The sequence below is a fragment of the Capra hircus genome, chromosome 12, assembly GCF_001704415.2.
Source record: "Capra hircus breed San Clemente chromosome 12, ASM170441v1, whole genome shotgun sequence".
NCBI classification, from domain to species: Eukaryota; Metazoa; Chordata; class Mammalia; order Artiodactyla; family Bovidae; genus Capra; species Capra hircus.
The window spans coordinates 37,609,681-37,632,570 of NC_030819.1; the positions used below are offsets into that span (position 1 = coordinate 37,609,681).

The 22,890-nt window shown below is 40.4% G+C and overlaps 1 protein-coding gene across 2 annotated transcripts in view; it reads left to right on the forward strand.

Moving 5' to 3' along the window:
- KLF12 (Kruppel like factor 12) overlaps window positions 1–22,890 on the forward strand; it is a 526,247-nt gene that overhangs the window by 234,974 nt on the left and 268,383 nt on the right. For both annotated transcript variants that reach the window (XM_005687692.3, XM_018056508.1), the window contains exon 3: window positions 14,396–14,485. In XM_005687692.3, coding sequence (XP_005687749.2) covers window positions 14,396–14,485 — 90 coding nt within the window. The remainder of the gene's footprint in view (window positions 1–14,395; window positions 14,486–22,890) is intronic.

Genomic DNA, 22,890 nt, shown 5'->3' on the forward strand with positions numbered 1-22,890 from the left:
ATCGTACTTTAGTTTCACCACCGGGCACATGACTGAGCCTTGGCCCAGCCACTTTATTCTTGTTGGAGCTGTTAGTAATTGCAGTTCACTCTTCCCCAGTTGGATATTGGATGCCTTTTGACCTGGTGAGCTAATCTTCCAATTTCATTTCTTTTTGCCTTTTCGTACCGTCCATGGGGTTTTTCAGGCAAGAATACTAAAGTGGGTTGCCATTCCTCCTCTAGTGGACCGCATTTTGTCAGAACTCTTTGGTATGACCTGTCTGTCTTGGGTGGTCCTGCATGGCATGGCTCATAGCTTCATTGAATTATGCAAGCCCCTTTGCCTTGACAAGGCTGTGATCCATGAAGGGGACAGTGTGTTATACAGGTTCAAAACTGTACTGCTTCCATTTTTGTGGGGCTGGTTATTAAGAGGCTGGAGGAAATAACAAGGCCTAAACAAATGCCATGCAGTTACATAATTCCTTAATAAGAAGTATATTTCAGAGTTCTGTTGAGTAAACTTTGTCTCTGTTCTGATTTTCCTTGTGTTGCATTTTAGAACTTTAAAAGTACTGTTTTATGGGGACAATAACCATAAATTTTATTTATCTACACACGCACACACACTCTCTCTCTCTCTCTCTCATAGCCTTTATAGAAATTCTAATGTGGCACAAAGATGAGTTATAAAATCACATGCAGAGGTGAGGGAGGGGCATTCAAGCCTGGGTAACGGCATGGAGGTGTTAATATCACTGGCTTTATATTGCTCTGAAACACAGATTTTAAACTTGGAGCCTTTTGGATTTGTGTTTCCTATGTAGTTCTGGTTTCCTTAAATAAGTTAGTAAGTTTTCCACAGCTCAAATTACAAGGGTTCTCTGTAGGTTTGTTCTCCTACAGAGAATATGTTGTAGCTGTAAATATCTTTCTTTAAAATAATGTGTTTCTGGGTAATGATGTGAAGGAGAACCATAAGAAAAGGCTTTGAGCACTGCATCAAGTAATATTTGATTGAGAATATGTTGTCGTTGTGAATATCTTTCTTTAAAATAATGTGTTTCTGGGTAATGATGTGAAGGAGAACCATAAGAAAAGGCTTTGAGCACTGCATCAAATAACACTTGATTGCTAGGAAGGGCTCAGACACTACATGGTTGCACCCAGCAGTTGGAGAATACTAAATGTTTTCATTGAGATGCCTGTGGCAAGGTGAGCTGTATGTCTGTTATTGGTGTTCATCCTCACAGTTTAAAACTGATAAAATAGTTCACTGTTGCTGTTCATCATGAGAAATATATATATATATAGTGTCAATCAATCTTTCATAAATTCCTATTAACTGTATTTTTATCAAATCTGCCATTTTCTTTCTAGTTATGTAGTAGTTCATGTAGAGAAATCGCATACATAAAACTGTGAGGGCTCTGCAAAGTTTAGTAGAATGGTTGAAATAGTATACCTACTACTACTGATAAAATTCCTTAATATTAACTAACTGTTAAAATGCTTTGTGCTAAAGTATCTGATATGCATGCTCTCAATGAATCCTTAAAATCTGTGAAGTAGACTGTTAATCTGTATTTTACAGGTAAGAAAACTGAAAACATGAGAATGTCATAACGCAGGAAATGTGTTCCTGGGCCCATGTTCTGGTCAATCTTCTAGTCTAACTTTTACACTTCTGTATAATTGTTTAAAGTGTACAGGAAAAAAGCGCAGACCTGAAAGATAGAATGCTTTTTAAAAAAGTGAAAGGTGCAATAGTCAGAATTCTTGGAGATGGAATTAGATAACGTGAAAGTAGATGTGTAAGAGCATTACCAGTAAAAATGTCAAATTAGCACAGAATTTGATATCATCATTAATTATTACAGCTGAAAACATTGTTTGAAGAATCCAGAGAGATAACGGCTAGAGGTGGATGTACCTGGAAGGTGACAGATTAATTAATTTTGGGTTGAGTGTATGCATTTTGCCTTTGGCAGCTAACTAGTGATGTCTTTCTCCATTGCATTGCCTGGACCTAGAGTTTTGAGGAAGACAGGAAAGACCTTTCCAGTGATATGTCTTGCATGATTGTCTAGGCGATGCTATGGTTGCACCATTGTATTTTTGATATAATCCTTTAAAAGCAATTACTTTTGTTTCACCTTTTAATAACATGACAAACACTACATAGAGCTTTTAGATGCTTTGACAATCCTTCTTAGATAAAATAAACAGTAAAGGTCATTTGTTTTAGCTTTACTTTTTTCAAACATACTTAAGAAATAACATCATGCCTAGGGTTTTCAAGGAATGTGAGATATTTGTTACAAAATCTTAACCCAATGATATGTTTAACATATAAAATAAGGCAGTGAATATAAGACCTGGTTTATAAGTTTATGTAGTTTTCTGGCCACTGTGGAGACCCTTGTGGTTGATTGTTTCTTTTTTATTTCATTAGACTAGTTCTAACAAAAAAAAGTTAACTTGTATTTTTGTTTTTCCTGTTGTTGTTTTTTTTTTTTTTTTTTTTTTTTGCATATTCCTAATTCTTTAGCGCTGTTTCTTCAGCCTTTACCAGAGACAAGCACTCAACAGCTCATGTTTTAATAAGATAATCCATTTTGGGTTTGATAAGGACCCATTTGACATCACTGTAGGTCAGGAAAGGTGGAGATACAGGTTAATAGTCATTTCCTTTGTTTCCTACAGAAAATAAATGACTTAATTTTTGATAGTGATCTTCATTGTCCCTAGGCACAGAGGACCAGTGATGTTATTTCATTACATATTCTGTTCAATTTTTTTCATTACTGTCCAAATGACTTTTCATAAAGGAAAGTGGTGATGAATACGTTAATATATAGTACTCTTAAACTCATACTTTGGCAAATACCTATTTTGTTCTAAGTTTTGATAACCATGAAAGTCTGTAAAACACTAAATCCCAGGAAAAAAAGTGAAAGTAAAGACATAGTTAATTCTTGTCTTGAATATATAAGCTTACGAGATGACTTCTTTGTATAGTTTTTTCCCCTTACTTTACCGAAACCTGTGTTTCCAAGTTTGAATAAATTTGACTCTGTTAGTATCTTTTATAATATTCAAACATACTCACCTTGTGAGACATTTTCTTCAATGCATAACAGATCCCTGAGTAAGCAAAAATGTATGGAAATTAAACAGTATACCCAAAGATTCATGTATCCCGGAGTGTAGTAGGTCCTTTACGGGATGTTGGAGGGCCCTATGGCACGTTTGGCTTTTCCTACTGGACATCCTGCCTCAGGCTTCATGTCCAATGTAGAAAACCAGTGCCATTCTTGACATTTCTGTTGACTCTCACCCCATGCTTCCTCTTCCTTGTCCTCATCCAAAGCTGTTCCTTCTTCCTGTAAACTGTCTCTCTCAAAGAATCTTCCTCCTCCTTATTCCCACTGCCACTGCCTTGGGTCAAGACCTCACCACCTCTCCCCTGAGTTATTGCAGTAGCCTGTGGCTACTTCCTTCGCATCAAATTCTGTATGTAGATAAGCCATCTTCCAAAGCAAGTCCAGCACTAGCTTTCCAAACACAAACGTTAAACATATTATGCTTTTGTTTCATGATGCCCCGCCACCTATTGTGTGTTGCCCAAACACGTTTCTTCCTCACTTACCTTCAGTTTTCTCAAGGCCGGGAGTCTTTCTCTCTTAGTCACTTGGGCCTCTTTCAACTAGCACATTGCAGTCACTAAAAAACACTTTTCAATGAATTACCATACCATATAAGACCATTTGCCAGTTAACACCAAGTTGCTTATCTGCTCTTATCTCTAGTTCCTTTTCCAGTGAACCACACAATGTTCCAGCCACATGGATCCTTTACTGTTCTTCACAAATATGAGAATTTCATTGCCCTTCATTGCGTATGCTCTTCTTCCCATGTGGAGAAAGAAATGGCAACCCACTCCAATTTCCTTGCCTGGAAAATTCCATGGACAGAGGAGCCTGGCAGGCTGCAGCCCATGGGGTTGCAAAGAGTCAGACACAACTGAGCACATACATACCTCTTCCCATCTGTTTCTCAGCAACCAGTTACCACCTGGGTCAGATGAACTCTGGGCATGAAGTGATTTTAGATTTATTTGCATTTATTCTTCTCAACAAACATTTGCTGAGCACATACTGCGTATTGTATGTGTGTGTGCTCACTCAGCCGTGTCCGACTCTTTGCTACCCGATGGACTCTAGGCCACCAGCCTCCGCTGTCCATGAAATTTCCCAGGCAGAAACACTGGACTCGGTTGCCATTTCTTACTCCAGAGGATCTTCCTTACACGGGGATTGCACACCACGTCTCTTGTATCTCCTGCATTGGCAATCAGGTTCTTTACCATTGAGCCACCTGTTAGACACACATATAAACCAGGGGCTAGGCATACTCTTATGAACAAAAAGGCAAAGTCATGGTCATCCTGGAATTTACGTTCTGGTGTAATAGCAGATAAAGAATTAGTCAGCTAGTGATGGAACACAAAGGTGGGACAGAATATACAGAGGCGTGGAGGACCAGCACATTTGACTTGGTTGAGGTGTAACCTGAGCAGAATGGTGGAAAACAGGTTTGGGTAACTTTTTAGAGGCACTTTGATGAATGGTTCAAGGTACTTTTTCTAGAACAAGGTAAATCTTCAGACACGGCTGAGTGACTGAACACACACACACACGTAAGGACTTCAGAATGACCTTAACATCATCTCCTGAGTGACTGAACACACACACACACACACACACGTAAGGACTTCAGATTGACCTTAACATCATCTCCTGAGTGACTGAACACACACACACACACACACACACACACACACACACACACACACACACACACACACACACACACACACACACACACACACACACACACACACACACACACACACACACACACACACACACACACACACACACACACACACACACGTAAGGACTTCAGAATGACCTTAACATCATCTCCTGAGTGACTGAACAAACACACACACACACACACACACACACACACGCACACGTAAGGACTTCAGAATGACCTTAACATCATCTCCTGAGTGACTGAACAAACACACACACACACACACACACACACACACACACACACACACACACACACACACACACACACACACACACACACACACACACACACACACACGTAAGGACTTCAGAATGACCTTAACATCATCTCCTGAGTGACTGAACAAACACACACACACACACACACCACACACACACACACACACACACACCACACACACACACACACACACACACACACACACACACACACACACACACACACACACACACACACACACACACACGTAAGGACTTCAGAATGACCTTAACATCATCTCCTGAGTGACTGAACAAACACACACACACACACACACACACACACACGCACACGTAAGGACTTCAGAATGACCTTAACATCATCTCCCTTCAGCGTGTCCATGAGCAAGCCCGCCTTTGCCCTGCTCCTCCCATTGTACTCCTGGTTCTCAGCCTTTTGATGTAACAGCCTGAAGGACATTAGCCAGAGTGGCTGAGATACTGCTGGGCTCGTGCAGCTTTGAAGCCAATGTCAAAGTACCCAGTAGTTAAGAATCTCTATCCCTGGTAGCAATAGAAAATAGATATTAGTCTCAGATATAGACTAGTAACCTTGGACAGGTTGCTTAATCTCTCTGAACCTAAATTTTCTTGTCTAATATGCACATAGTAAAAAAAAAAATTGTTGGGATACTAAATGTCTAGAATGGAACTCTATAAAACTTCCTCTTTTGTTCACTGATGTTTCCTAAATACCTAGACAGTGCCTAGTACTCAGTGTTTTTTGAATGAATGAATGATATAACAAATATAAAGCACTGGAAACAACACTTGGTGCATAAATGCTCAGTAAATGATACTTGTTATTATAGTTGTTTCTATATATGTGTTTTAAGTATTGTAGTTGTTACATAATTATTTTTTGAAATTATGAGACCCTGGAGTCGGATTGTGGTTGTGTTGCACTAGTTTTCCTAGGGGTAACCTTGTTTCTATACTCTAGTCCCTGACTTTGCCCCATTTTCTTTTGTAGTGCCTCATGGTTCACAGACATGGCTTGGATAGAATGAAATAACTTGGCTGTAGCACAGACCCTCACTGCATGTTTTAGGAGAGATTTGGTCAACTCATGACCAAATAATTCAGAGTATGAATGACAAAATTAGTTTTATTACAGTTTGTATTAATGCTGGGGTGGAAATTTAAGTGCTCAGATGACATTTCTAAAAATTTTAGTGTAAACTATTATTTTAATAATTTAGCACTTTGTGCTGTGTACTAAGTCGCTTCAGTTGTGCCCAACTCTTTGCGACCCTGTGGACTGTAGCCAGGCTCCTCTGTCCATGGGATTCTCCAGGCAATAATACTGAAGGGGTTTCCATCTCTTCCTCCTGGGGATCTTCCCGACCCTTTACCAACATAGAAAACAGTGATTCTTCCTGTCAGGAAAATACAAGTTACTGCATTGCATGTGCAGTTTTACCAGTTCTTAAGAAAGACACAATTCCATGTTTCAGTGTGAGGGGATTATGGAAGGGTTTTGTTTTTGAGACTGGAGACAGTTTCAGAAAATTGTATATATGGATCATTGAAACCACTGAAGGAAATTTAAGCTGTGAGTCCCAGTGTGTCTATAGATTGACTTCTAGTGGTCCCAGTTAAGAATGGTCATTAATGTGACATCCACTCTGCCATGCTGCAAAGCAATGAAACACGACAGTCTGGGTCAGAGGGGCAGTCTGCGTTTGAACTGGTGTTTATTTTGTACCATTTGAGATACTCTGATTAGGTGTATGCCCACTACAGAATTGATTTACCAGTGTTGAGGCTATGTGAGCTTAGAAAAATAAGCTTTTATACTTTAAGTGATTATAAATTATATGTGAGGCCCAAATGTATGTCTCTTGAATGTAAAAGGTAGGAGACAGAATTCCTATATCATCTTAAGTACATGAAACTATTGTGAAAACATTGAATGAGCCATTTAGGACAGGACTATTTTCAAAATAGTAGCAGATCAGATTACCATAGATTTTTCTGGATGTTGAATTCAGGATGGGACTGACTGAATTAATTATGAGATGTTTCTAGGATAGGAATGTATAATCATAATAAGCCAAGTAAATATGTTGAAAGATTGATTTAAAGAAGAAAATGTGAAATAGCTTTGATACCAGTGATTTATTTGAATTCTTATTATTATTCCCCAAAATGTTGATACTTCGCTGGTGATTGGAAGTTGCACGTCCCATTTGTTCAATGACTGAATCAGCTCAGCCCTGAGAGGAACCATTGATGGAGATTCTAGAGTTCGTCTCTTGGGGCCTTCAGTAAGGTGCTCGTGTCTTTTCCCGTGTTGATGAGGGTTGCCTGTGAGCATATGTGCACAGAGAAAGGGAGTAAGAAGGAGAGGGAGAGAGGAGTGTAGTGGATGGGAGGGAGCTTAGCTAGGACTCAGGCTCATTTGATTTGGAATCAAGCTGCACCAATTACTAGTTGTGTGACCTTGGATAGTTTAACTTCATTGTGTCTCAAATGCTTGGTTTACTATAAGGACTGAAAGTGAAAGTGAAGTTGCTCAGTCGTATCTGACTGTTTGCGACCCCATGGAATATAGCTCACCAGGCTTGACCGTCCATGGGATTTTCCAGGCAAGAGTACTGGAGTGGGTTGCCATTGTCTTCTCCAGAGGATCTTCCCAACCCAGGGATCAAACCCAGGTCTCCCGCACTGTAGGCAGAGGCTATATAAGGACTAAATGAGTACAAATCTCTTACACAGTGTCTAGTCCACAGCAGATATGCAAATAGTAGGCGTTATTATTTGTTTGTTTGTTGTTGTTTAGTTGCTTAGTTGTGTCTCTTTTTGACCCCATGGACTGCAGCCCAACAGGCTCTTCTGTCCATGGGATTCTCCAGGCACGATTTCTGGATTGTGCTGCCATGCCCTCCTCCAGGGGATCGTCCCAACCAGGGATTGAACCTGTGTCCCTGAGTCTCAGCAGGCAGATTCTTCATGGCTGAGCCACCGGAAAAGCCCATTGTGTGTGTTACCAAGATATTAATAATAGTAAAATTATAGTTGTTTTATACTACCTCTTGTTGCATAACAGCAGATAATGGAAGCCTTGACTGGACACTGTTCTAATCTCTGAGATGATCCTTACAACGAGCAAAATTCACTCATTCTCTTGCATTTCAGCCAAAATTTGGGAGTTGGATAAAACACTTGAATGACCTATTGGTTGAATGGCATAAATGCTTGAAAAAAGTTGTTACTGTTGTTGATTTTGTTGTTATGTTAGAATTGAGTCAAAAAGGGTGGTGATTGACTTTTTTATGAAGTGGTTTTTTAGTAAAGCCTAATGCCCGCAAATTTGGAAAACTCAGCAGTGGCCACAGGACTGGAAAAGGTTTTCATTCCAATCTCAAAAGGCAATTCCAAAGAATGCTCAAACTACTGCACAGTTGCACTCATCTCACATGCTAGTAAAGTAATGCACTAACACATATATATGGAATTTAGGAAGATGGCAATGACGACCCTGTATGCAAGACAGGAAAAAAGACACAGATGTGTATACCAGACTTTTGGACTCAGAGGGAGAGGGAGAGGGTGGGATGATTTGGGAGGATGGGAATTCTAACATGTATACTGTCATGTAAGAATTGAATCGCCAGTCCATGTCTGACGTAGGGTGCAGCTTGCTTGGGGCTGGTGCATGGGGATGACCCAGAGAGATGTTGTGGGGAGGGAGGTGGGAGGGGGGTTCATGTTTGGGAACGCATGTAAGAATTAAAGATTTTAAAATTTAAAAAAAATAAATTAAAAAAAAATAAATAAAGTAATCTGCACAACAACAACAACAACAACAACAAAAATTCTCCAAGCCAGGCTTCAGCAATACGTGAACCGTGAACTCCCTGATGTTCAAGCTGGTTTTAGAAAAGGCAGAGGAACCAGAGATCAAATTGCCATCATCCGCTGGATCATGGAGAAAGCAAGAGAGTTCCAGAAAAACATGTACTTCTGCTTTCTTGACTATGCCAAAGCCTTTGACTGTGCGGATCACAATAAACTGTGGAAAATTCTGAAAGAGATGTGAATACCAGACCACCTAACCTGCCTCTTGAGAAATCTGTATGCAGGTGAGGAAGCAACAGTTAGAATTGGACATGGAACAACAGACTGGTTCCAAATAGGAAAAGGAGTACGTCAAGGCTGTATATTGTCACCCTGCTTATTTAACTTATATGCAGAGTACATCATGAGAAACGCTGGACTGGAAGAACCACAAGCTGGAATCAAGATTGCCAGGAGAAATATCAATAACCTCAGAAATGCAGATGACACCACCCTTATGGCAGAAAGTGAAGAGGAACTAAAAAGCCTCTTGATGAAAGTGAAAGAGGAGAGTGAAAAAGTTGGCCTAAAGCTCCACATTCAGAAAACGAAGATCATGGCATCTGGTCCCATCACTTCATGTGAAATAGATGGGGAAACAGTGGAAACAGTGTCTTTATTTTTTTGGGCTCCAAAATCACTGCAGATGGTGACTGCAGCCATGAAATTAAAAGATGCTTACTCCTTGGAAGAAAAGTTATGACCAACCTAGACAGCATATTCAAAAGCAGAGACATTACTTTGCCGACTAAGGTCCGTCTAGTCGAGGCTATGGTTTTTCCTGTGGTCATGTATGGATGTGAGAGTTGGACTGTGAAGAAGGCTGAGCGCTGAAGAATTGATGCTTTTGAACTGTGGTGTTGGAGAAGACTCTTGAGAGTCCCTTGGACTGCAAGGAGATCCAACCAGTCCATTCTGAAGGAGATCAGCCCTGGGATTTCTTTGGAAGGAATGATGCTAAAGCTGAAACTCCAGTACTTTGGCCACCTCATGTGAAGAGTTGACTCATTGGAAAAGACTCTGATGCTGGGAGGGATTGGAGGCAGGAGGAGAAGGGGACGACAGAGGATGAGATGGCTGGATGGCATCACGGACTCGATGGACGTGAGTCTGAGTGAACTCCAGGAGTTGGTGATGGACAGGGAGGCTTGGAGTGCTGCGATTCCTGGGGTCGCAAAGAGTTGGACACGACTGAGCAACTGAACTGAACTGAATTTCCTTATAATCTGATACTTTTACTTTTCCTATAAAAAGTGAAAGTGAAAGTCACACAGTCATGTTCCGCTCTTTGCAACCCCAAAGGCTGTAGCCCCAAGGCTCCTTTTGCCATGGAATTCTCCAGGCCAGAATACTGGAGTGGCTAGCTGTTCCCTTCTCTAGGGGATATTTCCAACCCAGGGATTGAACCCTGGTTTCCTGCATTGCAGGCAGATTCTTTACTCTCTGAGGCACCTGGGAAGCCCAAAAAAGGGTGATGCTTTTCCCCAGTTCGTGTGTTTGCAATAGGGCTTCCAAGGTGGCGCTAGTGGTAGAGAACCTGCCTGCCAATGCAGGAGACCTAAGAGTCATGGATTCCATCCCTTAGTTGCAAAGATCTGCCGGAGCAGAGCATGGCAGCCCACTCCAGTGTTCTTATCTGAGAATTGCATGGACAGAGGAGCTTGGCCGGCTAGGGTCTACAGGGTCTCAAAGAGTCATACAAAACGGAAGCGACTTAGCACACACACACACATGTTTGCATTATAAACTCCTCAGAGTCTTTTCTGAACGTACCTCAGCCAATTTGGTGCATGCATCCTGAATTGCTACTATGTCCCTTTGATCATTATTGAATGTAACTTGGGCATGGGAGGGGCCAATTCATATTTCTCGTTCAGTTCAGTGCAGTTCAGTCGCTCAGTCGTGTCTGACTCCTTGCGTCTCATTACCTGTAGCCAAACAGTGAAGATTCATGATGTTTAAATGAATATGTCCTGCATCTTGAGAAATCACAACTAATCTCAGTAGATATTTTTGGCTTATGAAGGGAAACGTGGTTTAAAAATTAGATTTATTGAATGTTGACTAGCGTGTTCTTTATTTATTACTTAAATTGTGCAAACTGGATAACCCATATTCTGGAGGAGGGGGAGGAGGAGACCTGTATTCTGGGATTTGGAGGATTCCAGTCTACCACTCCAAATTGTACTAGTTGACTTGGAAAGTCATCCTTGTTCTCTGTTTTTTTTATGGGAGATTAGCAGTGAGCATCATTTTTTTTCCTTCCTCACTGTTCCATTAAGAATACTATGAGATGCCAGGATTGAGCACAGTTGTTTTATACCTCCTTTGACTGGGAGAACTAGTATCAGCTGGACTGCTAAACGCCAAATCTTATTTGGCCAGTACGAATGTCCAGAGTACCATTCTGATCCAGTGCACATGTAACTGATCAACAGCCAGTAAATTGGTAAATTTGGCTGTAATTGATACAGTTTACTCAGATGAATTAAGTAGCATAGGTATATAGATGTGTGCATGAATATAAGCACATGCACATAAATTATATAGGGTTGTATAATATCACAAAGTTTGTCACAACGTAAAGAGTACCATGTTACTAAAATTGATGACTGTAATTTTATTTTCCTCTGGGGACTCAATCGGGCAATTGGATTCTCCTGTAAATGCATTTTGATCAAGATCATGGCAAGATATGTTTGACAGCAATTTCAAATTATTACAGTTTGTTACATATTTAAAGTCTGCAGTCAGTTGAGACTGTATGTATCTGATTTTAGCTTAGAGAGATAAATCTATTGTGTTTTGTTCCAAGGACTATACTCTTAATGCTGTAAAATTATCACGTGTTTTATAAAAACCATACACCTTGTTGGATGGTCTGGAATATGGTGTGATGCACCGAATATGTGTGTTTGTATTTATGCTAAACAAGGTTAGAATCATGAATGCAGAGATTAATATCCCTTATGTGTGTATAATATAACTTTCAGGCATATGTATGCATTGAATCTGTACTAGTTGCAAGAGTTTCTTAAAGATTGGTTCCTTAGCTGTGAATAGTGTTATTTATGATGTTTATTATGGCTGTGCTTTGGCTGATTCTGGAAAAACCAGAGGAAGAGAAATATTTGCAGGGCAAACTTTATTTAAAAAGAAATTTTTTTTGGAAAACGTATTGGATTTTTGTTGACTTGTACATGAAACTGACATGTAATCGTGTCTTTAACACATCTAGAATTATTTGAGTACAACAACAGCAACACAAATGATATTGCAAATACAGTGATATTTAAATGTACTCAATGGAATATGAACCCAGTCAGCGTTTTATGATTTATCTGTTTTTAACCTCAAAGGCTGTGGTTAGCTTGCCTTTAAAAAAAAAAAAAAACAAAACAAGAATGAGTTGATCACAGCCAGCCAGGAAAACAGCTGAAGTATATCAGCTGTAAATTGGTATAAAGCACTAAAAGGGACATTAGCCTCTAATCAGATTCTAACAGTTCATTAAACCTGCTTTTCCAGAACCGTTCTTTGTCTTTCCCCTCTCTTTGCAAGGCATCTTCTTCCCTTTCCACCTGGGCAAGACCTCCTCCAGGGTAGGAAACTATATCAACTCATCCTTCATTGTCTACCAACCAAATAGCCTCCCAGAGGCTTTGTTAGGGCAAATTCCTGGCTGCTGTGAAGGACTGGGCATTTGAGGGTTGGGTACCTCTTTCCTAGGCTTCCCTGAGGCTGAGAGGGGACAAGCCCAGCTGGCCACTTCCAACCGTGGAAGCAAGTGCCCCGTTGGGATTTGAGATCCATGCCTGATGTGTAAGCAATCCATCAGTCTCCCTGAAAGGATTTTAAGCTTGGAACAAATGCACTGAGCTCACCAGTTAACACCAGATTTCCTCCTATTCTAAGCCATGAGGGTATGAAAATCCCTCCAAGATACAGACAAATCAAAAGCAAACATTAAAAAAAGTATCCTATCAGTGTTAATAATATTGTACTTTTCTAAGAGAGGAACATGACAGTAATTTTCTTTTTATTCCCTAACAAACTAGGTAGCATGGAATTTCTGAATGCTCATTAGTTAGCTTTAGTGTAAATTTGCTTTTTCTTGCTGTTGGTTTCTCTGAGCAAATATTTGTCATGAGTGGCTCCATACATTTTATTTCTTAGAGTATTTTTGTTAAACAAAAAAGAGAGTCCAGAAATGGGAGAAATAATTAGAGCTTCACCATGCTGCGCTCTGTTGGTATTATTTGGTAATAAAAGCATTTAATTTATGATGTGTTGAAGTGGGAGTTTTTATCCAACTGTCTGCTGGGGAGAAAAGCAACTCTATGAATGGGGAAAACTTGATGGTTTAGAAGTGATTTTAACCTTTGTCACCATGTAGGCAAACATTTAGAAAATGTCTTTTTTCTTTTAGTAAGACCACTGAAGTGTCATAGTTACATTCTATAACTGAGCAAAGAAACTGTCCTAAAAATTCAGTCAAACTTAGTGATTTTAATTTCTGGGTTTAGTCAGTATTTGAGAGTAAAGTTGGCATTCTCAACATATTTTAAAACATGAGCCTGATTTTGGCCTGAAGCAAACACTGATGTGTGGCTTTATGACTCCCTTCCTAGGTTTTTGACTTCAGAAAATCCCCAAAGTTGTGGAAATTAGTCAAAGATAACCTTAATTTAATCTTTCTATAAATGTTGTTGGAAATTCTCCTGAACCACATAGAAGTAAGGTTTTCCTTTCAAGAGGTGGCAAATGGAGCCAAACATATACCAGAACAAAAAAACAAATTGTTGTTTATTCTTTGATTATGATTTCAGCTTAAGAATTCATTCTTAATCCAAGACTTACATTAGTTGTTTTCGAAGAAGGTGTTTGAGGTTGATAGGTGGAAATTTTCATTGGATCAGGTATGCCACAATACCAGAATTAACTGTCTAGTGTTATAGTTTCTTGCTTTTAAAATCATTTAGACTTTGACAGGAATATGAGAGTATATAAATTATTGTGATCTGTTTTCTTCTTTATGGATTTCTGTATGCAATACAACCTCCAAAGCTAAAGGAATAAAGAAACTTGCCTTGCATTTCCTTCCACTATTTGCAAAAGCTTGATGAATTATTTCAGCCCCGTATAAATTAATGTAAGGTTTCCTTACTCCAGTTTATTATCATCTGACCTGCAACCCAGAGGTCAGAGAATCAGACTGATTAATTCAAGTTCTTGGTCATTATTTCTAATGAAAGTTCAGAATGGGGGGATAATTGGTGGTGCGGGTATTCTCACTTAATTATACTATATTGTTAAAACCTTAGGTTAGCAGTACTAAATGTGCTACAATGATGGCAGATTCTACCAGATGTCCTCCGTTGAAGGCTTTATAGCTGAATTTCCCTCTCTCCCTTTTTTTATTCTCAGAATATCAACACCTTGGAGAACAGAATGTTAATGCTTGATGGGATGCCGGCAGTCAGAGTCAAAACAGAGCTTTTGGAATCTGAGCAAGGGGTAAGCGAAAGTTTCTGAAGATGCCCCACCCCTTTTTCTCTCAGACCCTGGCAGCCATTCATGTCCAGAGTGTTCTGAGGGTTGCAGAACACTTCTGATTTTTCCCTTGCTTCAGCTTTTATCTCTTGAGTAACAATCCTCTGAGACGGTGGGTGATTCTTACCCATTTGCAACCTCAAAACATTACTAACTTACAAAAGATAGCTTCCTAAATTTAGGAAGTCATAGTGACCATATGGCTTTATTTAAATGGATGCATGTTTTGGAAAGCTGTAACAATCCAGAGCACGGGGGAAGTGTTAAAAAAATAAGATGCGACTATAACCTCAATGTCAATATAGATGGGTTCTTCCAAGTTAGGAAATGACAGAGTACAGCTGGGGGAAGGTTTACTGTTTGTTGGATGGAATTTTCTTTTGACACTTGTGTTTACCCTTTCTTTGAGTTGATGAAATTTAGGTCAGTGAGTTTGAAAAGCACATAAAAGCAAAAGAAAGCTTGTTGAACAATAACATAGCCAAACGACAGTTTATGGCTACTGAGTATATGAAGACTAAAGAGCAGAGCTGGCTTTTTTTTTTTTTTTTTTAATAAGGATGTGGGTGATTTTCCAATTGTTAACATTTATATTAATAGGTTCGCTTATAAAAACCATGCTCAGGGCAATGTGTGGCTGACCACCTTTTACGTTTAAGGGAGAAAGCACCGTCTACCTATCTTATTAAGCCAGCATTACACTCATGACCAAAAGAAAGGACATCAGTTAAATATTTAGTCTTAATCTTGTTTATGTATCCTTTATTCAAATCAAGATCAAAGCAAAACCTTAGCAACGTTTTATAATTGAACAATCAAAAGATATTTTAAGTGTGAGTAAAATCTCACAGGTAAAAAAAATCAGTGCGCTTGAGTTCTTCGGGGACCCCGTTCAGAAGGTTAGGATATTGATGTAGCAAAAGGATTTCATAATGAGGACAGTCAAGGGCAAGGATCTTGATGGTTGCATTTAGAGGTCCCCCAGTAACGCCCCATTCTTGAGCACTGAGTGCCAGGCTGTGTGGCATCTCATAACATATTCTCTTCTGTATAAGCCAGTGTCTGAAACAGACTCCCATCATGTAGAGGGTTTCATTTCATCTTTATGTTCAGTGTAGACTGGGGAGCTCTGAAATGAGCATTGTGGAGTATGTCAACCGGAAGTACAACCCCACAGCTCTCTATGTGATATAATGACTGATGCCCAGAGATTCAGGCAGCAGGCCATGGCGGAAGAAAAGACTATATGTCAGTTATTAATACTTGTTTTCTAATTTTAAACAAACCTTCAGGAAAAGTCATGTGTTCACCCGGATTTTCTAGCCTGACAGTCAGCAAGTTAAATCCTCCAAACAGGTTTTTACCTTTATTGTGTAGCTTAACCACAATAGAATGTGTTTTATCTTTTCACATTTCTGTTTTCTTAATTTAAATGCATTAGCATCAGTTTAATAAAATATATTTCTACACGCCCTATGTTTAACAAAACATACAAACCATAACATCTCATTTGGAGAAGACAGCATGATGGGAAAGTGAAAATAGTATGTTTCACAACATTGCTTCTATTGCACAATATGTTCCTCAACTTGAATAGCAGCAAATCTGTTCAAGTCATACATGTTGAAGGAAGGCAGAAAACCCCAAAATATACTGTATGTACAGAAAACCACTTAGAATGTATTACCAGGGCTACTAGTCAAAGCCAGGATATGCGCTGTTGTTATGGTCTCGGAAATCTTCAAGAACATCTAGGTACTTCTCTCCAAGTAAGGCTTGCATGAAAGGTTTAGGTACATAAAAAACAAAAGCCAGTATTCGCAGGGGTTTTACAGTGTGCATGAGAAACTCATGTCACATTATTTATAGAAAGTATTTTTTGGTCCTCAAATAGGGACAGGAAAAGTTGTAAGTTCTAGGTTTTACTTAATTCATTAAAATCAATTTTCCTCCTTGTGAATGGAACTGATGTTGACATTTTATCCCTAATTTAGATTTTGTGTGTTGGAGGGGCATAGAAGCTGAATTTATTCTTTTTCTTAGCAATGTATATACTTTTCTTACATACATGGCAGATATAACTGCATTCTCTTTAACAGTAAAACTTTAAGAGAAGCACACCATGCTATTTAATGAATTGTATTATGATTGATTATTTACAGAATATAATTAATTGTATTTATTCATTTATAATACTTTTAAGTCAGCTCTTCTTTAAAGAGACCAAATCAGCAATTTTAGTGAACTTTAATTTTGGTTCCTTTACTGAAGTATCTCATTGAGGATGATGGGATGGGTGATAATAATGTGGAATTTCAGAATCTCAGAATTATTTTAAGGTAAGAAGTGCTAAATTCTAAACATGATCTCCGTGTTACAGAACTCTTTCCTTATTGAGTATTAAAGTCTGGATGAAGTTTGATTCTTCATATGAAAATGTAACTATATTAGTGAAATTAAAATCACATGTATGATTATGGGCTTTTGAAAATGAGATGTTACAGTGAACAAAATTATAGAAATGTGCCTATGCATCACAGCAGTGAATGGAAAGGGTGAAGCTGGTGTGTTGGTGGGTTTCTGTAATCACTCAGGAAACCTAGTTTTAAGACTTCTCCATCAGTGTTTAGGACAACGAAAGTGAACCTGGCTTTCAGGCTGTAGGCAGCACTGGAAGATCTGCTCCTGTGCACGGGCCTCCTGTCTCAGGGCACTATGAAGGCATCTGTTCCTTCTCTCTTTCTTGCTATAAATAGTCCCTTTGGTCCCCAGCTGTCAGCTGGTCTCTGCATGTGCCCCCACCCCTCCAAGGAATTCAGGGCTGGATGAGCTCATTTTAGAGCTTAAAGAAAGACTGTGGAACAGGCCAAGGCTGGCCACTCATTTTACTCTCGGAAAACTTCTGGCTGCCTTGCCTCACCTCCTTAATAGTTTTATGATGTGTGTATGTGGTCCCATCTCTTCAATTAGATTGGAAGTCCTTAAAGAGCAAGAACTATTTTCTGCCTTTTTCTTGTAGTTCCTGGCACTTGGTAAATACATGTTCTGTGCAGCTCGTCCAGGCATTTTAACTGGCATAATGCAAAATATGAAATCAGTCAACAGCTAGTTATAAACCTGCTCCGTCTACCTCGTAAGGTTGTTGTGAACGTAAAGATAAGCACTGAAAATAAGAGATTGCCATTGGTGACAGCCTCCATCTTGGCAGCCATGTTAACTGGATAGATGAGGGTGGCTCACTGAAACCACTTCTGCGTGTCTCCCTTCTGTTTGGAACACTCTTGAAAGTGAAAGTGTTAGTTGCTCAGTCATGTCTGACTCTTTGCGACCCTCTGGTCTTTAGCCCGCCAGGCTCCTCTGTCCATGGGGATTCTCCAGGCAAGAATACTGGAGTGGGTAGCCAGGCCCTTCTCCAGGAGATCTTCCCTACCCAGGGGTTGAACCCGGGTCTCCTGCATTGCAGACAGATTCTTTACCATCTGAGCCACCAGGAAAGTGGTTAGTTGTGTTGAGGTTGCTCATTATTCCAGTCTCCTGAAATGGGACTTCAGTTTTCTCCAGGCTCTTTGGTAGTACAGCACATGCCGCTGTGTGGTCCATGGCAAGGTCACATGCTCCTGTGATACACTCCAGGGGCCCAGCGTGGAGTGTGGGGTGACTTTGTCTGTGACCTTCGGTGTTTGTGTTCTTCTGGGACAAGAGCTTCCCAAATGCTGTCAGCCTTTGAATATTCTAATGTGTTACTGAGCCCAGGACTAAAGCAGGAAGAGGAATTCTGGAACTATTACACCCAGAGATAAGGCTGTGTGCAGAGAACGGGCACCACCTCAAAGACATAAAACGTGATTTTATTTGTGGCCCTGCAGCTCCCCAGCTGGAATGGCATTGGCAAGGAACTGCCCACCTCATCTGTCTTCATCTGTGCGGTGGGGGTGTTGAGATGAGGCCTTCCAAATTCAGCCTGACCATCTTTAGTTCTAGTAACAGGCATGGAGTGAAAGAAAGTGAAACTTTAGTTGCTCAGTGGTGTCCAACCCTTTGCGACCCCATGGACTGTAGTCTGCCAGGCTCCTCTGTCCATGGGATTCTCTGGGCAAGAATACTGGTGTGGGTTGCCATTTCCTTCTCCAGAAGATTTTCCTTACCCAGGGATCGAACCCCGGTCTCCTGCATTGCCGGCAGGAATGAGAGAAAGCATTTTTAATTATGAGTCTAAGAGTGATACTGAGATGAAAATGCCTGCATATGAAAGCAGAAATGCGGTGACTTTACGGTGAGACAGGCCTGAGTTCAGATGCTTCCCTAGCCAGGGGCCTGCTCTGGGGCCCTTTTGGTCTCCGGTCTCTGTCCACCCAGTCCCCCTGACCTGGGAAGTGAAGCAGACCATCTAGCCCCACAGGAAGGAGCCTGCCCACATGCGGTGGCTGCTCACGGAATGTTCTCCTTTTGAGGAAAAACAGAATTAGAAAGGGCCCCATTGCTTCACTTCCCATTTCTGCAGTTCTCATCGTTATTGAGCACAGATTTCAACATCTGCCTTAGTTTATAATCCTAAGAGAGGCTTTAAGGTAAATCTCAAATCAGAAGCGTTCTTTATTTTAATTTCTATTCAAGCATGTTTGGAAAAATGTTTCAAATTCTGATCAGATTTTATCTTGTAGAAATACAGAATGAACGCAGAAATCAATTATTGTTTTAAGACAAAAATGATATCACCATTTGGTGTGATAATGGTATTTGACCATGATTTTTAAAAAAGGAACTCTTGGATTTGCATACTTTAAAGATAGTTGTTGATGTTTTTACAGATGAAATGATTCAACAGCTGGGAGTTGCTGGAAAACAAAATGGGAGGGTGGATGAGGGTGGATGAGTGGAGACAGAGATGTAATAAGAGTGGTCATGATTTCATCATTAGTGAAGCTGGGCAGTGGGTACGAGGGCCCTTGTTTAACTCTTCTTCCTGATTGTATATAGGTTTGAAATTCTTTAAAGTATAATTTTTAAAAAGCTCTCAATGAAAATATGACAGATACATAGTAGGTGCATAGGCATCAGAGGGGGACAGGCAGGAATCACTTATCATTCAGTCACCTTCATTCTTCTTGTTCTAAGACCTGAGGAGTCTTCCACGGGGGTGGAGCAGAGTCCCTCTTCCAGTCACAAGCATGTTGGAGCCCTTGGTTTCTCCTCCTCTGTCTCCTCTTGTCCAGGCAGGTGCAGTTCTGACCAGTGGGCTGGTAGGCAGAGGGTAGTGGTAAGAGTGTGGCTGAGAGAGAGGAGGAGATTGGATGTTCTGCCCCTTTAAAAAAAGAAACATGGAGTATATTCGCCTTACAGTGCTGTGTTCATTTCTGCTCTACAGCAAAGTGATTCAGCTATACATACACATATATATATCCCCTCTTTTTTGGATTTCCTTCCCATTTAGGTCACCGCAGAGCACCGAGTTCCCTGTGCTAACAGTAGGCTTTCATATCTGTTTTATACATACCACAGCCCGGGAGCCGGGAAGGGGACAGGTATGGCAGCAGAGGAGAGATACATTCCATTGTATCCTCCATGGTTTCCTACCAGAGAACATCAGCCCTGGTTGGACCAGAGATCCCTGAGTGCCCTAATTTTAGAGTTAGGACAAAAGAGAATAATGGTCTTTTCTCTGGAGTAGCTTTCGTAAACCCTTCTTCAGGACATCCATAACAAGGTGTTGACGGTATTTCTGTGTCACAGAGGACCGACTAGTGCCATTAAGCTGACTGTGTTGCCGCTTCCCTAAGAGCAGAGCTCATGCTTCATGTTTCTTCTTATTCTTCATCCTCCCAGCACAAGGAGTTGATTGGCAGGGCTCAGCCAAGAGTGATCAATGCAGATGCTCTTTGGTATAAGTGGGAGCCAGTGTCACACTTTAGAATTGAGAGGATTTGGAGACAGGTGCCTTTCTGGAAAAGCCCCCAGTCCTTAGGTTTAATAAACAGATGAAAACAGGTGCGAGTATTGTTGTTGCTGTTTAGTTGCTAAGTCGTGGCCAACTCTTTGTGATCCCATGGACTGCAGCATGCCAGCTTCCCTATCCTTCAATATGTCCCAGAGTTTGCTCAAACTCATGTCCATTGATGGCATCAAAGATGCCATCCAGCCATCTCATCCTCTTGTCGCCTCCTTCTCCTCCTGCCCTCAATCATTCCCAGCATCAGGGTCTTTTCTGATGAATCGGCTCTTTGCATAAGGTGACCAAAGTATTGGAGCTTCAACATCAGTCCTTCCAATGAATATTCAGGGTTGATTTCCTTTAGGATTGACTGCTTTGATCTCCCTGCAGTCCAAGGAACCCTCATTGTAGTTGGAACCTAGATTAGAGATTGGTGGTTACATTAGAATTCAGTGGCTTTAGAGGAAAAGAAAACACACTCAACAACACATCTAGCTTCTTTTTCCTCAGTAAACCACTCTGTTTAATTTAACATAAAAGATTTAATATACATTTGTGTGTCAAGGCTTAGTAAGACAGTGTTACTTTAATGACTTCATCAGAAGAGATGAGAAAGCATTATAAAAATGCCACTTGCATTGCCCTTCAACAGCACCTCATTATTACCTCCCCTACTGTGGGAACAGGCGCCAGCATAGCTAGTAAATTGGTAGAATTATCTTAGACATATGAATTTGCTTATCATTTAATATTCTCTGATGACCCACTACTTGAGATCTTTTGATCTCTAGTCAAATCTTTGCATGTCACTACCTGGCTTCAAAGAAAAACATAGGCAGAAGCTGTGTTATTGCTAATGTGAGAAGACCATTAAAAAAAAAAAAGCAGGAAAAAAGTATCTATACTTCCAAAACTCACATTTTAGGAAAGAGCTCTCTTCCACTATAGAAGCAGAGTTGGACTGATTTTTAATAATGTCAGAATGGCCAATAAATGTATTAATAGAAAGAATTGAAAATCAATGAGCTGTGATAGTAATTACAGATAGCACCCAAGGGAAATATAGCTGGCAGCCTAATCCCTTCCCTCGGGGCCTGCCCTGGGCAACGCTATGAAGTTGATAATTCTGCCCTCCTCTTTCCCATTAGCAATGTACTTTTTCCTTCAGCTTCATTCCTTTTCGCCCGCCATCCAGACACCCTGACCCTCTGTGCAGCGATGATTCTCTGTATCCACAGATGACTGGTTCTAACTGCAGTCTCATTAGTTGAGGAGAATGTGAAGTGCTGTTCTTTTCAAGCGTTATTTGCATGTGCATAGGGTCAGTGCTTTGTAAAAAGGAACACATTTTTAAAGCAAACTCATGCTCAGAGTCTTTTGGGAATTTTGATTGGGGGAAAATTAACCTTCCCGAAATATTTCAGCTTCTGAATTATGATGTTCTCCTTCATGTACTAGTCGTTGTGGGAGAATAAGGAAAAAAAAAATCTGGAGCATAAGGTGTGTATTTCTCTATATCTGGGTGTGTTTTCTTGTAATAATATTTACAAACTGACGCATAGTCTCTAAGTGTCTCACAAAAATACCTCATTTAGCCTTTGGAGGACTTTTTTTCTTGACTGTGAGGGATTAACTGCTATGGGTATTAACCTCTTACTGTAAACGTTAGAAAACCATGCAAAATATATGAAATGTTTTCTTACCTAGTGGACAACCATAATCTTTAGCAGTGGGAGGACAAAGGATGTGATTTGACTCTTGCCTCAACCTCCTAGAGGCAAACAGGGAGGAGCCAGTATTCACACCCAGGTAAGCAGGCAGGGTTTGGAATTTGGAGAGGCCAAGGCAGCTAATTTTAAAGCGAACAGTAACAGGAAGTAGCTGTACAGAGAGAGGGCTCTAGGGATCTTTAAACTGGTCCCCTTAAGGGTTTGGCTAAGTAGTGATCTGCCTGTGTGGAGAGGATGGCAAGGAAAGAACCAGGATGACAGTTCAGTTCAGATGCTTATTCGTGTCTGACTGTTACACCCCTGTGGACTGCAGCACACCAGGCTTCCCTGTCCATCACCAGCTCCTGGAGCTGGCACAAACTCATGTCCATCGCGTCAGTGATGCCATCCAAACATCTCATCCTCTATTGTCTCCTTCTTCTGCCTTCAATCTTTCCCAGCATCAGGGTCTTTTCCAGTGAGTCAGTTCTTCACATCAGGTAGCCAGAGTTATCAGAGCACTGCATCAGTCCTTTCAAAGAATATTCAGGACTGATTTCCTTTAGGATTGACTGCTTTGATCTCCTCACTGTACAAGGGACTCTCAAGAGTCTTCTCCAACACCACAGTTCAAAAGCATCATATCTTTCGTGCTCAGCTAACTCTGTGTTCCAACTCTCACATCCATACATGACTACTGGAAAAACCATAGCTTTGACTATATGGACCTT